Source organism: Cervus elaphus, chromosome 20 (assembly GCF_910594005.1).
Source record: "Cervus elaphus chromosome 20, mCerEla1.1, whole genome shotgun sequence".
Classification (NCBI taxonomy): Eukaryota; Metazoa; Chordata; class Mammalia; order Artiodactyla; family Cervidae; genus Cervus; species Cervus elaphus.
The window spans coordinates 47809378-47825887 of record NC_057834.1 but is presented as its reverse complement, the minus strand read 5'-3'; the positions used below and the strand labels follow the sequence as shown (position 1 = coordinate 47825887).

The window sequence follows — 16510 nt, the reverse complement described above, 5'->3', positions numbered from 1 at the left end:
CATAAGGGAATCCCAAGAATGCTGAAAGTCCAGTCTATTCCCATGGCTTGAATGGTCTGTTCCCTGATGACCTCCCCATCTCTTCTCGGGCCACATTCCCCTTTGTTCTCTCTACATGACAGGTTTTTGGAACTTCTGTCAGTTCTGAGAAAAAGCCACGCTCTTTTCTACCCAAGCGACTTTGTTCTTACTGTTTCCTTTCCTCCAGAGTTCTCCAGGGCTCTTTCTCCACTTTCAGATCTCAAGTTCAGCACCGTCTCCACAGAGGCTTTCCTCACTGTCCAGTACAGACAAAACACACAGCCCATGTGCTCACTCACTGGCCTGTGAGTTCCCTGAGGGCAGTGGCCTCACGTGACTTGTTTAGCATGGTTATCACAATGCCTGGCACACAGTAAGTGTTACTGAAATATTGGTGGGCCAGTTCCTTGACTTGTTCTGCTTTCCCTGCTGCCTAGAACTCCCCTTCCTTATTGCTTTGCATAATTGACATCTTTTGTAAAGTGTATTTTATTTTATTATTATAAATATTTATTTATTTGGCTGCACCCAGTCTTAGTAGCTGCATGCAGGATTTTTAGTTGCAGTATGGGGGATCTGGTTCCCTGACCAGGGATGGAACTCAGGTCCCCCTGCACTGGAAGTGTGGAAACTTAGCCACTGGACTACTAGGGAAGTTCCATAATTGACTTCTTATTTTAGTCTTACCTCAAATATCATCTTCTTCGAAAGCCTTCCCTGATCATAGACACTAGAAAAGACGTCCCCTTATCACAATCCTCTGTCACATCACTCTGTTTTTATTCTTCATTAAACTTATACCCTAAGATTATTTTTTTAAATCTTTCATTTATTAACTTACTCATTTTCATTCTCCAACTAGAACATAAGCACCATGAGGGCAGAGGTTGTGTTTGTCCCATTCAAAGCTTCATTCCCAGCACCTTCGGCAGTGCCAGGCTCACAAACTCCCAATAAATATATTTTAACTGACTGAATGAATGAATGAAAGCCACGCACTACAGTTGGCAGTCATCTTCACAACAACCTTATAAAGTAAACACTATCCCACTGTTAGTCTCATAGAGAAGAAAACTAAGTCTTACAGAGGCAATGCAATTTGCCCAAGGTCGCATTATCAGTTATTTGAGAAGCTGGAATTCAAATCCAGATGTGTGTGTTTTGCAGAAGACAATTCATCCTCTACCACTTAAAATGTCTGTTTTATTATTCACAATGTGAGTTTGGAGATCAAATGGGATTCCTAATTCTCCCACCTCCCCCCTTGCCCATGGACCTTACCCTCCTCAGGAAGAACCGCTGGGCAGCTGCCACTCTGCACCATCAGGCGCATGGGGTAGGGCCTGCCTTGGGGGCTCACCACGTACCAGGAAGCAGCGGAGTGCACGTTATTTGTGGGTTTTCTACTCTAAAAGAGACAGCCAGGAAGTGGCTGGCCTGACTCACTCCAGGACCTTTCCCCCAAATTCACAAATCTGATCAGGCTTTCTTCCCAAAGGGCAAGTGTCAGGGGTGGGGAGGGTATGAGGGGTCTGGAGAGAAAGGCAGAACTATTTTCCTAATACTTCCAAGAGAACCAAAGTTTCTGTTTAACACAGAGAGAGGGAGAATAATTGCCCTTCTCCAGCCCTCTGAAGAGACTTAGCACGCACAGCTCTCTGTTATAAAAGAAAAACCTCCAACTTACAATGGAAGTTGGAGATGGGGTGAGGGGTGGAGGTGAATGGGGTGGGTAGGAATATTATCTAGCAAGAATACACAGAAGAACTGTAGAAAAAAGATCTTTACAACCCAGATAATCATGATGGTGTGATCACTCACCTAGAGCCAGACATACTGGAATGTGAAGTCAAGTGGGCCTTAGGAAGCATCACTAGGAACAAAGCTAGTGGAGGTGATGGAATACCAGTTGAGCTATTTCAAATCCTAAAAGATGATGCTGTGAACATGCTGCACTCAATATGCCAGCAAATTTGGAAACCTCAGCATCGGCCATAGGACTGGAAAAGGTCAGTTTTCATTCCAATCCCTAAGAAAGATGATGACAAAGAATGCTCAAACTACCTCACAATTACACTCATCTCACACACTAGTAAAGTAATGCTCAAAATTCTCCAAGCCAGGCTTCAGCAATACATGAACTGTGAACTTCCAGATGTTCAAGCTGGTTTTAGAAAAGGCAGAGGAACCAGAGATCAAATTGCCAACATCTGCTGGATCATTGAAAAACCAAGAGAGTTCCAGAAAAACATTTACTTCTGCTTTATTGACTATGCCAAAGACTTTGACTGTGTGGATCACAATAAACTCTGGAAAATTCTGAAAGAAATGGGAATATTAGACCACCTGACCTGCCTCTTGAGAAATCCATATGCAGATCAGGAAGCAACAGTTAGAACTGGACATGGAACAACAGACTTGTTCCAAATAAGGAAAGGAGTATGTGAAGGCTGTATATTGTCACCCTGCTTATTTAACTTATATGCAGAGTCCATCATGAGAAACACTGGGCTGGAAGAAGCACAAGCTGAAATCAAGATTACCGGGAGAAATATCAATAACCTCAGATAGGGAGATAACACCACCCTAATGACAGAAAGTGAAGAAGAACTAAAGAGCCTCTTGATGAAAGTGAAAGAGAAGAGTGAAAAAGTTGGCTTAAAGCTCAACATTCAGAAAACTAAGATCATGGCATCTTGCCCCCTCACTTCATGGCAAATAGATGGGGAAACAGTGGAAACAGTTGCAGACTTTATTTTTTGAGGCTCCAAAATCACTGCAGATGGTGACTGCAGCCATGAAATTAAAAGATGCCTGCTCCTTGGAAGAAAAGTTATGACCAACCTAGACAGCATATTAAAAAGCAGAGACATTACTTTGCCAACAAAGGTCCGTCTAGTCAAAGCTATGGTTTTTCCAGTAGTCACGTATGGATGTGAGAGTTGGACTATAAAGAAACCTGAGTGCTGAAGAATTGATGCTTTTGAACTGTGGTGTTGAAGAAGACTCTTGAGAGTCCCTTGGACTGCAAGGAGATCCAACCAGTCCATTCTAAAGGAGATCAGTCCTGAGTGTTTATTGGAAGGACTGATGTTGAAGCTGAAAGTCCAGTATTTTGGCCACCTGATGAGAAGAGCTGACTCATTTGAAAAGATCCTGATGCTGGGAAGGATTGAAGGCTGGAGGAGAAGGTGACAACAGAGGATGAGATGGTTGGATGGCATCACCAACTCAATGGACATGATTTTGGGTAACCTCTGTGAGTTGGTGATGGACAGGGTGGCCTGGTGTGCTGCAGCCCATGAGGTCACAAAGAGTTGGACACGACTGAGTGACTGAACTGAACTAACAGTATCAAGGCTCTGGAGAAGGAAGTGGCAACCCATTCCAGTATTCCTGCCTGGAGAATCCCATGGACAGAGGAGCCTGGCGGGCTATGGTCCATGGGGTCGCAAAGAGTCAGACATGATTGAATGACGGAGCACATCAAGGCTCAGCCAGCTAATGTAACAGTGTGTGTGCATACGTGTGCATATGTGTGTTAAGTTGTTTCAGTTGTGTCTGACTCTTTTGCAACCCCATGGACTGTAGCCCTTCAGACTCCTTTGTCCATGGGATTCTTTAGGCAATGATTACTGGAGTGGGTTGTTGTTCCCTTCTCCAGGGGATCTTCCTGACCCAGGAATCAAACCCACATTTCTTATGTCCCCTGCATTGACAAGTGAGTTCTTTACCACTAGCACCACCTGGGAAGCCCAGTATAACCATATCACTTCTAAAAATGGGCTCAGCACCTCTGTACTACCTTTTGAGTCAAGTTGAAACCTCTCCTCTGGACAAGACTTTTCACCACTGGCTCCTCTGTAGTCTTACCTGCTCCTCTGGCACCTTCACAGCCAATACCCCTGGAGAAGCCATTGTGAACATCTTATAATTCTTCACCTCTCTGGGTTTTTGTAAACGTTATTTTTTTCCTCTACATGGCTGCTTCCTATTCTATATATCCTATATGCTTTCAAGATTAGGTGACTGACCATGAGCAGTTTGAAGGCAGAATAAGTTGTACTCATCTCTGAATCCTTGGACCTCTTCGAGTGCCTGCCTTCAATGAGCATTGAAGTGTCAGCTCAAAGGCAACCTTTCTAGAATCTTTCCTGCTGCCCCTAGTTGGTGCTGGGAGGTCTCCTTCTTGCTGTTAAAGCACTTCAGCATATTTCTATTTATTCTTTGAATGCTATACTTTAAGTGTTGTTTTTCTTCTTTTTTAAAATTTATTTTTAATTGCAGGATAATTGCTTTACAATGTTATGTTGGTTTCTGCTATACGACAACTTGAATTAGCTCTGTGTATATTCATATCACCCCCGTTTTAAGCCTCCCTCCCATGCCCCCTGTCCCACTCCTCTAGGTCATCACAGGTCTTCCCACTAGCTATCTGTTCTACACAAGGTACTGAATATATGTCAATGTTCCTCTCTTAATTCATCCCACCCTCTCTTTCCTCTGCTATGTGTAAATCCATTCTCTATGTCTGTCTTGTTTTTTCTTTTTTTTTGGGTGAAAGGGGTTTGACTGGTACAGCACTGCACCCCAGTTAAGCCATGGTACCTAGCACATAGTAGGTGCTCGATAAGTTAAATTTGAATGCAATGTCTTCTGAATCTCCAACATGGAAATCTCCGTGCTAGGCACTATTAGAGGGACATAAGATTGTGTCTCTGATCCTGGGGGGAGAAAGAGACATGAAATGTTCACATATATGTTGTCCAAGGTACCATGAGATAATTTGAAGATAATGCTATAGAAAATTTAAAAAAGGAACACGTTTCTGACTTGTTTATGGTAAAAATTATTACACACCCTCCTTTCTAACTGGAACTGAACACATCTGTTGACTACTTTCTTAATGAGCTTAGAAGTATCTTTTGTGTGTCCAGTGTGAAAGTAGGTGGGTCACAAATACTAAAGCAAGAAAATAATGCCCAGGTGACAGGTGTGGAAGGGCCTCTGGTTTTGAGTTCAACAGCATCTGAGAAATTTGACTTGGAGTCAAGGGTTGGGGTTACCCTTGAGATACAGTGGGCTTTCGATTCTATGCTGAATGGAAGCAGAGGGTGAGTCCAGGAAACAGTTGAGTGAAAGAGGTAGCCAAAATGGGTGCTTCCCACGTTGCTTCGTTAGCCTCTGGGGCCAGGTCCACTGTCTGCTCCCAGGGCCTCCAGGGCTGCTGGGCACCTCCTTGAGAGGAAGAGAAATGGAATACTCAGGAGTGCTGGAATGGGGGAGCAAGAGATCATCCAAACCAGCAAACGGGATAGCCAAATTATCTTCTTTCCTATTGGAAGCATTTGGTCTAACTTCTGATTTGTGCCTAAGAATTATCTGTCCAAAGCTTCATTACAGGAGCGTGTTGACACCGCACCGTCCTACAGGATAAGGATCTTGCACCCGAGCGTTGTGAATAGTGTAGGACAACAGAACACAAAGGTGAAGTGGGCTGGATATAATCCATTCTACTTCTCTGTGAGGGTCCCTGACTCTGTTTCTGATCCTAGGTGGCCTTAAAAAATCCAAAATAGGATTTTCCAGTATTCTATAAAATAGGGCATGGAAGAGCATGTTTGTTGTAGGGTTTAAATATAAAGGAGATAAGGGCTGGGAAGTGCCTCCTTGGTCAATATATAAATTAGGCCAGACTGACATCTCATTTTCTTCTTTTTCTTCTTTTTTTAAGTAATCAGAGAGGAAGTAGTGGAAGAGGAGAATATTGAACAAATATTTTGGCTGGTCCAAATGCACCAGTCCCTTGTTCTCTTTCAAATTCATAATTTTCATTGCATCATTCATTTGGAATTAATCATGGTTTTGTGAGGTTTTAGAAACAGTTCCCTATTGCTTTTTTATTATTTAACTTTCCACATCTGTGTCTTTGGTACTCTCGGATGTTAGCCACCAGAGGAAAGAAGCTATGTCTTTTTGAAATTCGAGCCCCTTAAGCATCCAGCATATAGTAGGTGCGTTAATAAATGCCCATAGTAGGTGCGTTAATAAATGCTTGTTAAAGAGTTAGGTGCTTAAGAGAAAAGTGAAGAGGAAATAATACGTCTCTCATGATGAGAGCAAATATATCTCAACTTATTTCAGATATGAATCAGCTACTCAGCAAAAAATGCTTCTGTCTGTTCACCAGGTATAGAGAAATGCTTTGGCTGAGATTGAGAAACTGTCTCCAGAGGATAATAAAGTGGGAGGAGATCTGAAGACTCAGAGCCACGACGAGGGGGCGGAGTCACAGAGAGTTGGAGAGTTTCTGTCCAATCGCGAATCCTGCCCAGTTACTGAAGCCCGCCAGCCGAAGCAGCCGCGTTTCGCCTTAGGTGCTTCTGCCCAGGAAAAGCTGCAGATTCCAGGGCCGACTCCAGCAATGGCCTTTGCAAATCTACGGAAAGTGCTTATCAGTGATAGCCTGGACCCTTGCTGCCGGAAGATCCTGCAAGATGGAGGGCTGCAGGTGGTGGAGAAGCAGAACCTGAGCAAAGAGGAGCTGATAGCGGAGCTGCAGGTTAGGCGAGCGTGAGAAAGACAGGGGCTGTGTGGCATCCTCCGTGGACAGAGGTTGACACACTCGGCCCAGCGCGCCCCACCCTCACGTCCCTCCTGGTTTCAGTCTTGGGGGTCTCCGGAGTTTGGGGGCTGGGGAAGGTGGAGGGAGAAGGAGGGGGGAACCAACGTCTGCAAGCTACAGGATGCAAACTTTCCGTTCAGTTTGCAACTGCGTGTTTCACGTTGGAACGTCTCCCGCCAACACTGCAAAGTGCAGGCTGCCCGCGGGATGCCAGCGCGGTTCCCCACGGCCTTTGCGCGCAGTGCCCCTGGCAGCCTGGCGCCGTCTCTCCCGCCTCGCGCGGGGGTGCCGGGGGGAGGGGCGCCAATGTGGCTTTCCTTCTTGGAACTCAGGGACCGGCGAACCTTCCCTGGCCGGCCCGGCCCCGGCTCGCCCAGCCAAGTCCTGCCTTCCCTGGGGGACGCTGGCGGAGTCCAGCCTGTCCCGTGGCTGCTCCAGCAAGCTCCCCCAGAAGCCGCAGGGAAAGCGGCCGGGCTGGGGCAGCAAACGCCATACCCGCCTTTAGTATGATGCAAGACTACTGAGAGTTTTCACCGCCCCTCGGCCTCTTGGGAGCGCTCGGAGGAAAGAGGGGCGGGTGATGGGGGGCGCCAGAGATCCCCGCGCCGGCCGCACGGCCGTGACCGCTGTCTCCGCCAGCGGTTTCGGCGATGGCCTCACCTTTGGCCTCGGCGCGGCAAGGTATGGCCAGATCCGTGGAGAATCCGCTCCCAAACGCTCCCAGGAGACGTGTATTTCTTAGCAAATCTTTCTAAGGAGCATATCACCGCTTGTCGTGTTATATAATTAGTGCCCTCTACTTCGGATCTTTCTTTATCTTGTTTGTAAAATCCCTGCGAGATTTGGTAACCTCGTCTAGGCTTATGACATTTATTTTGGGAACTCTTCACTCCCGTTACCGCACTTCTTACGTCTGGAGTGCACCCAGCGCCCAGGTGTCTCCACCCCACCCGTCCAGCAGTATTCTCCCTTGTCCCCCAACTCCCACACCCGGCATTGTAGCCTCCTACCAATTTCAGCCAGACTCAGCGCGGATCCACCCCTCCATCCTTCACTGCTCCGAGAGTCCCTTAAATCAAACCACAGAGCTGGTAGCTGTTGCTCTAGCGGTGAGGCAATCATACGGTCTTCCTAACTGCCTTTGTATCTCCCGCTGGGTTTCTCCTTGGAACCCTTGTCGGCTCTTGCCCCAAAGTACTGTATCCAGCCCCTTTCTTGTACTGAGAAGTTTCTGGCTGGTTCCTATCTTCCAGAAGCTTGTCAGCAGGTTAGGGAGCCTGGTTAACAGACTGTGAAGCTAGTGACCAGATAACACAGTACTTGAGTGCTAAATGAGTCCATCAGGAGCCTAAGCCCCTGCCTGCTCCACCTCTGCTCAGGGAGAGAAGAGGGTGATCAGCCTTGACTTGGTGGGGGCCAAGGACCCAGGAGCTGATCCTTGGAGCACCCTCGGAGTGAATGGAAGACAGGCGCTTCACTTGTCACCTCCCCTTTTGTGCGGATGGTAGCAGTGGCTTTGGCTCTGGGCAATGGCCAGTAGGCAGTGTAGTGGTCTCTAGATCCTCACCTCCACCAGACCACCTGGCTGGGAAGTGTGGATGGGAGTCAGGGGCTTTCCAGCTTTCTTGTGGAAATGAAAATCCTGTACCCCTGGGGTAGGGTGGGATGAGGGGGTGGTGAGTAAGAGTGGAACTGACAAGAATGGGAGCCCTTGGTCACTAGTTGCAGGGTTCAAGAATGTTGGGAGGTTGACTGGGAATCGGGGGCTGGGACCTCGAGGATGTTTTAAAGGCACTGCAAACTCCTGGCAGGAAGAGAGGTGTTTGTTGGCTACATTGTTGAGGGATTTGGGCATGCTCAGTTTTCCTGTCTGTCTTTGTAAAAAAAACACTTAAGTTTGGAATACAGGTTAGTCTCCGTGGGTCAGTGAAAGGACTCCTATCCAAGCTACCTCTTGTTATTCTGAGTGGAGAGGTATCTGGGTTAGTGGCCCCTGGCCTCCCCGGTTTAAACCTTTTTCATACCAAAAGAAGCTGGAGCAGGTTGCCAGAACCACGCCTGGCCTCCCTTCACACTCCTTGGTATTCTGGGCAGGCACGGTTGGTTCTCTCTCGCTCCGTGGTCAGGAAGTACAATCATTCCCCAGAACCATGCTTTTCAGACTTGAAGCAAGTCACAGCACATTAGTGGGTATTGAAGTCCGTTTAATGGGTCGTGATTAGCATTAAAAAGAAAAAAGTAAATATCAGAGAGCAATACAGATAGTAAGGCTAAATGTGTTTGTTACTGTGGGTCTTAGTCAAAAGTTTGGAAAAACACTGGCTTGAAATAATAAAGCTTCTTGTTGGAACTCAACAAAACTCTTACTTAGACTGTGTACCCCTCTTCTATCATCTTATACAAGTCTAATAATAAACGTTGTCTTACCACGTATCAGTGGTTTTAGACTTTGACCATAACCCACAATAGGAAATTCACTTTACACCGTAACTCAGTATACACACACATATGTGTACACGCATACACTCAAGTTTCATGAAAGAACACCCATACTATATGTGCTGTATTCTGTTTTCTTCTGTTTCATTAAATAACAATGCTGGTCAGAATCCACTAAACGCAGGCTGGTAATGTATTTAACTTTCTGAGGTACCTTAGCATCTTTATCGCTGAATTTTAAGAAAGCAAAAGAAGGGAATAAATTTCCATGCAAGAGTCCATGTTTTGAAAGGCTCTTTTAAAATAGCACGTTTCCAGCCTTTACACTAGGATTTGATTTGCAAAGGTTACATAGCCATCTACTTAATGAGGATCACATACCTTGTGCCAAACAGTGCCTACCTGCATTCTCTGTAGCCAGGGGAACATAGTCTGGAGACTTTCTTTGGCTGCCCCTATTACATAAGTCAGTGCGTGCATGTGTCTTTAGTCGTTTGGTTGTTCAGTTGTGAGGCAGGAGGAATGCTGAAATCACCCCCAAGGCGAAGCCTGTCCTCCTTGGGAAAGGAAGCATGTGTGAACTTGAAGAACATGAATGGGTTTCCACTGCTGAGTTGGCATAGTTTGTCTGGAGCAGCCATAAATCCGGCAGAACAGGGTCCTGCTGTTTTCCAGCTCTGAGGCCGCTGAGGGCACTGGGAGTAGGAAGGAAAACCAAGTGTGGTGAATGCCTGTTCCAGCCAGCTGTCATACACGGATATAGCACACACAGAGCAGAGAACAGCGGACAGCAGAGTGGGTGTGGTATTGAGATTCCCATCACAGGAGTGCCAGAGGGGACCTTGGGATGCTGCAGAAGAAAGTTATAACCACAGCAAACTTCCTAGAGGATGTGGGCTGCAGTTTGCAGAAGTAGAGGAGAGGTGGGGAGAGCAGGGAGCCACGTCTCAGAGGGATGGCAGGGGGCCTGAGAGCGGGACAGTGCCTGGGAGTGCAGACTTTCAGTAAATGTGTGCAGATTGACTGAATCCTAACTTTTTTTTTGGGGGGGGTCACCACGTGTGGCTTGTGGGATCTTAGTTCCTTGACCAGGTATTGAACCTGGGCTGTTGGCAGTGGAAGTGCAGAGTCTTAACCGCTGGACCCCCAGGGAATTCCCTTGAATGAATTAACTGATGCTGTGTTTGAATGAACAGGAACAGAAGTAGCTGAGGGTATAAGAGGCCTTGCAAGCTTGTGAACTCTGGCCACAGGGATGTCCAGGTCGTGTGGGACCAGTGTCTGCTGAATGGGAGTCTGCAAAGGCAGATTCTCACTTGGGATGGGTGAGCTGTGCCTGTACATCTCAGCTGGTCTGACTGGAGGCTCTTCAGACCTCGTGGCTTCAGAGAAAGCTGGGACACACCCTTGAAGGAAACAGAGAGAGACTGTAGGATAAATCTCCCTAAGGGAGATCCTTCCACAGAGAGAGGCTCTGCTTGTTAAAAACTCCGCGCTGTTTCTGTGCTTGTCCTTGGAGTCTGCAGCGATGGGGTGGACTCCTGGGGAGTCTATATGCTCTTCTGCAGCCAGTCTGCCCTGTGGGAAGATTCCCAGGGTTTGGGGGAGGGCTGGCAGCTTTGGAGAGAGTATTCAAGGAGCATTCTATTTCAGAACCACAGACACGAAAGGGTGTGGAGTGCTGGTGAAGGGTCCTCGATGCAGCGCTCTCTGGTCTGGCAGAGCGCCAGCCAGTGAGCGTGCATGAAACATTCACACCTCCAGAGAAGTAGTTCTTCAGCCTTTTCTAAAGAATCATCCCAGTGTTGAGAAGCCCTCCAGATCTAAGTAGACTGCAGAGTAAGCTTCTTTTCTCCTCTCCCCTCCATTGGAGGGAAAAGAACCCTCTGTTCTCCCTGCATATAACTTGTCCAAACTTGTTCCTAGGCTCTGGACTTCTGCACAGTATACACAGTCTGGGCCCTTACCCTAGAAGCCAGATGCCAATAACCCCTCTTTGTCTTTGGAATCCATGTGGTGGGAAGGGAAGAGAAAAGGTTCTCATGGGATCCAGCTGGGTGCCCCACCAGGGAAATGCAGGGCAAGTTACAGGTTTCAGATCATTTGTCTATTCCCATGCTCTTGTGTTACAGGAGGAGACCAGGGGTGGGGGTGACATACCTTGGCTCAGGGACCCAGCGTGTTATTGGCAGCACAGGGCCTAGAGCCCCAGCCTCCTGGTTCCCAGCTTGCTGCTTATGCAGACACCCTTGCAGCTTGCTCATCAACCAAACCTGGGACAGCCAGCGTTGGGCAGAGTGTGCATTTGCTCTCCTGCTCCAGTTCCTGGGCCTTCTTGCTGAGTATTGGGCACAGCATCCTTATTCTGCAGAAGATAGCATCAGATGCTGGACAAGCCTAAGGATGATTGTCCCCAGGTCTAGCTTAGCCCAGGTAAAATGGCTGTGATGAATCCAAAAAGTCTGATTTTTCACATAGGTTTAGTTTGAGTCTAATATTGCCTGGTTTTCTGAGCAACTGTGAACCAGCTTAATTGTTTTCTCCCCTTTCCTCTACTGTGGTTTCTATTTTAGGAAATGTTTTTCTTTTAATAATTTGCCTTTTATTAACTTCACTTAGTCATTCAGCTGACCAACATTTATTGAGTGCCTTCTGTGTACCAGGCATAGGGGCTCACAAAGTAGAATCTGATCCCACCTCACCCCATCAGTAGCTCCATGTCTGATGAAGGAAGTGATGTCCCTTGAGCAGGGCCAGATATTGTGCCAGGGGTTGTACCTGTCCTGTCTCATTTCCTCCTCACACACCTGAGGAGGCCGAAGCTCAGAGTCTTAGCTCGTCAGGGCTGGAGCTTGGATTTGAACCCAAGCCTGACTGTTGGTGAAGGTGCATACACACGCCTTCCTTTCCTTGAATGTATCCAGCATCAGCCAGCCTACAGGAACTCCCACCTTGGACAGAGAGGCCATACAAAGACCAACTCTGTGGATCCAGGTGTTTCTTTTTCTGCCTCAGGACTGTGAAGGCCTTATTGTCCGCTCGGCCACCAAGGTGACCTCTGACATCATCAACGCGGCGGAGAAGCTGCAGGTGGTGGGCAGGGCTGGCACGGGCGTGGACAACGTGGATCTGGAGGCCGCAACCAGAAAGGGCATCCTGGTCATGAAGTAAGTTGTGGAGGTGGTGGGAGTGAGTGTGGAGACTGACCGCGTGGAGGGAGGAGATGCCTGTAGAGTCAGAAGGGGGTCCAGGAGGCTGCCTGCTCCAGGCTGAGAACAGATGGGGTGGGGGCAGGTCGGAGCTTACGGTTTAGTGGTTTCCCGGGTTTTTGACATGGAGGCTGTCTTGGTAATCTCAAAATGCTTCACAAACTCACCCCGCAGATGCTTGCACGCCTGCAGCCTGGCTGAGGAATCAGAAGAACCTTAGTGGATTTGTCTCAGTCTCTGCTGCGGCCCTGCCCCTCCCCCTCTGCGGTTCCGTATGGAGCCCGGTTCTGCAGCTCCACTTGATGATGATTCTTGGGCTGCAGCACAGCCTTTGTTAGTAGACAGACTTGCCCACTCTTTCTCTTCCTCTCTTCCCTGTACTCTTCCGGGGAGGGACCCCAGTTTCTCTGTCAGACTCCAGGGCCAAGAAGGAAGGGGTCCTCCTCAGAGCTGTTTTTTGCAGAAACTCATGGCAAAGGTCATGGCAGCATGCCAATGCTGTTGCTGCTGCTGCTAAGTCACTTCAGTCATGTCTGACTCTGTGCAACCCCATAGACGGCAGCCCACCAGGCTCCCCTGTCCCTGGGATTCTCCAGGCAAGAACACTGGAGTGGGTTGCCATTTCCTTCTCCAATGCATGAAAGTGAAAAGTGAAAGTGAAGTCGCTCAGTCAAGTCTGTCTCTTAGCGACCTCATGGACTGCAGCTAGGCAACCCTTATTTCTGACACCACTCTGACATAAGATGGAATGGCAAGGTTATCCCTGTCCACTTCTCTGTCCTCCATTTTTTCTTCCCTCGGGAGCCTCATCATCGTCAAGACCTTCCCCTCCCTCCTCTCCACTTCCCTCTGTAGGATAGGGGTTAACTGACCTGGTTATCGGCCTGAGGTCAGTATCCAACAGAAGCGATGTTAACCGGTAGCATCCTCCGGGCTTCCCAGGTGACTCACTGGTAAAGAATCCACCTGCCAATGCAGGAGATGTGGCTTCTATCCCTGGGTTGGGAAGATCCCCAGGAGGAGGAAGTGGCAACCCACTCCAGTATTCTTGCCTGGAAAATCCCATGGACAGAGGAACCTGGAGGGCTACAGTCTATGGGGTCACAAAGAGTTGGACATGACTGAGTGACTGAGAACACACACACAAACCATCCTTCAGTCTTGCCCTGGATCCAGAAGCACCAAGCCCCTGGCCCCAGCACCTCCTCCCATATCCTGTGTAGTCTGGTCATTAGCTGGGGGTGACAGGAAGCCAGGTTTTCTTAGAAAGACAGACTCTGAGAATCCTTTTATCTTGATTTTTAATTTTTTAAAAATAGAATCTCTTGACCTTTTTTCTCCTTATAACCTTCATTTCCAGAGAAGAAAGACCCAGTAGAGGGCATAAAGGGTAAACATGTGTGTTAATAGTCTAAAAACAGTAAGGAAAATCTTTTGAGAAAAGAAAAATAGTTTCATGGGTTTTATCTCTATCTTCCTTTCTGCAAAATGGGTAGAATCAACATTGCCCTTTGATTTATCATGTGAGGAAGCTTTCTCAGTGCAAAACTTGTTGAGAAATAGGAGGAGAAGTCCAATAGGAAAAGATAAAAACATTAGCTTTGTTCCTAGTAAAAGCCAGGTTGGGCAACTTGATAAAAGTCTGTGGTCAAAGGGCCATCCTCTGTCTCTGTCACAGGTACAGAAGTGTGAAGGTAACACCACAGTGTAAATCAACTGTACCCGATAAAATAAAAGCTTGATGGCTTGGAGCAGCAGAGATTTGCACTTTCTATAGGCAGATAGGTCCTGAAATAAGAGAAGTCAGATAAGGGCTGAGCCACACACATTTCTCCCCATCTAATGAGATGCTTCTCTGCCTCGGGAGAAATAAGTCTGGGTAGAGAAAGGCCAGGTGTGTTTCTTGAATGGGGGTCCCTCCTCAGGAAAACATAAAGCCAGGGCAAAAGGGTTTTCTTCCAACTTCGGGTTTAGGGCAGGAGTACGTCACAGAACTCAGGGCTGGTGGCATGGGGTTGGGGGTTTGCATTAAGAACAAGTACGCTCAAAATGTTGGAGAGAATGTAGAAAGAAGAGAACACTTATACACTGTTGGTGGGGATGTAAATTGGTGTAGCCACAGTGGAGAACAATATGGATCTTCCTCAAAAAACTGAAAACATGACCCAGCAATCTCACTCCTAGGTACATTGGGAAAAAAAACAAAAATGCTAATTTGAAAAGATACATGTACCCCAGTGCTCATAGCAGCATTATTTCAATTGTTAAGATGCAGAAGCAACCTAAGTGTCCATGGACAGATGAATGGATAAAGAAGATGTGACATATATATATATACACACACACAATGAAATGCTGTTGTTTATTCTCTAAGTTGTATCTGACTCTTTGTGACCCCATGGACTGTAGCACACCAGGCTTCCGTGTCCATGGGATTCTCCAGGCAAGCATACTGGAGTGGGTTACCACTTCTTACTCCAGGGGATCTTCCCAACCCAGGGATTGAACACATGTCTTCTGCATTGGCAGGTGGATTCTCTACCACTGAGCCATTCTGGGAAGCCCATATAATAGAATGTTAGCTGTAAAAAGAATGAAATTTTGCCACTTGTAGCAGCCTGGATGGTTTTGGAGGGCATTAGGAAATAGAAAGAGAAAGACAAATACTGTGTGATATCACATGTAAGGAATCTAAAACATATAGCAAACTAGTGAATATAACAAAAAAGAAACAGACTCACCGATACAGAGAACAATCTAGTGGTTACCAGTGGGAGGGAGGGGCAGCATGGGGTATGGAATTAAGATATACAAACTATTAGGTATAAAATAAACTACAAGGATATATTGTACAACGTGGAGGGTAGCGACAGTATTTTATAATATAAATGGAGTGTAACCTTTAAAATCGTAAATCACTATATTGTACACATTTAACTTATATAATGTTGTGTATCAGCTGTACTTCAATTTTTTTAAATGTAAAGAAATAACCCATAAAGCTAAACAAGAGAAATAAAGAACTGGTAAGCTCATGGAGCAGGAGAGCAAGCTCGGGGTGCACTGGAGGCTTTCCACAGGGACAGGAGTGGGAATCCTGGTCTGGCTGACAGATGACCCCCCTCTTTTTCCATGCATAGTACCCCCAATGGGAACAGCCTCAGTGCCGCGGAGCTCACCTGTGGAATGATCATGTGTCTCGCCAGGTAAGTGAGTCCCTAACTTCTGAGGAAAGTTACTCTCTGTGGTCTGTCAGTTAATATGACTCCCTAAGCAAACTGACCCAGAGAAACTTAGAAACACTTCAGCCTGGTGATGTGCAGGCTGCTAAGAACCTTCAAGGCTGTCAGTCCTCCACTGATCACTCATTATCCTGGATCTCACATTCATTACCTGGGAGCAGGCCCATGGAGAAAATAAATACGTGGGTGATCTTCTCTTTCTCCGTACTCACGTCCGCTCTCCACACCCATCCCCTACCAGTCACAGCGGTAGGTGTCCACACACACGAAGCCTTCTCTGATCTCGAAGCCTCACAAATGCTGTTTCTGCTGCCTGGGTATCCGTCCCTGCCATTTCTTCCTTTAACTTTTTTTTTTTTTTTTTTTTTAGTTGGAGGCTAATTACTTCACAATTTCTTCCTTTAACTCTTAAAACTGCTCTTCAAGGTTAAGCTTGAGTGTTAATTTATCCAAAAAGCTCTCTCTGGATTCCTCAGGCAGGCTGATTCTCCTGGGGCTTACCCCTGTTACTGTCCTTGCAGATCTATATGTAAGAGAATGGAATAGAAAGCTTCCCTGGGATCCCTGGGACCAGGCATGACCTGTGGGTTCATAACACAAAAGATCTCAAAGGGTCAAATCTCTTGAAGAGAGGGGACAGCCTAGGGACCAATGAATATTACACAGATGTGTTGGGTGGTAAAGTGACTGTCTGAGCCCCTGCTCTTGAACAGGTAGTGGGTCATTGGGAAGGGCAAGGAGCCAGTGGACCGGCAGAAAGATGCTCTGGGTCCCTTCGCAGATCCGTGGATCCTTAAGCCAGGGAACCCAGGCAGCCAGGACCCCTTACTTCTCTACTCAGGCCTGAAACCTTCTGGGCCTCATAAATGATTCTTTCCCCTTCTCAAGACCTGGGAGATGGTCTGAGGGCATTCACCTTTGCTCTAACTCTTCCCCAAGATTTCTACCTGACATCTTAGGTCTTCACTGATACT

The 16510-nt window shown here is 47.1% G+C and overlaps 1 protein-coding gene across 1 annotated transcript in view; it reads left to right on the top strand.

The window, feature by feature from the left end:
• Window positions 1-6333: 6333 nt before the first annotated feature.
• PHGDH (phosphoglycerate dehydrogenase) overlaps window positions 6334-16510 on the top strand; it is a 31329-nt gene continuing 21152 nt past the window's right edge. Inside the window, exons 1-3 of the mRNA XM_043877465.1 lie at window positions 6334-6583; window positions 12101-12252; window positions 15435-15500. Of these exons, the coding sequence (XP_043733400.1) occupies window positions 6446-6583; window positions 12101-12252; window positions 15435-15500 (356 nt within the window). The 5' untranslated portion in view covers window positions 6334-6445. The remainder of the gene's footprint in view (window positions 6584-12100; window positions 12253-15434; window positions 15501-16510) is intronic.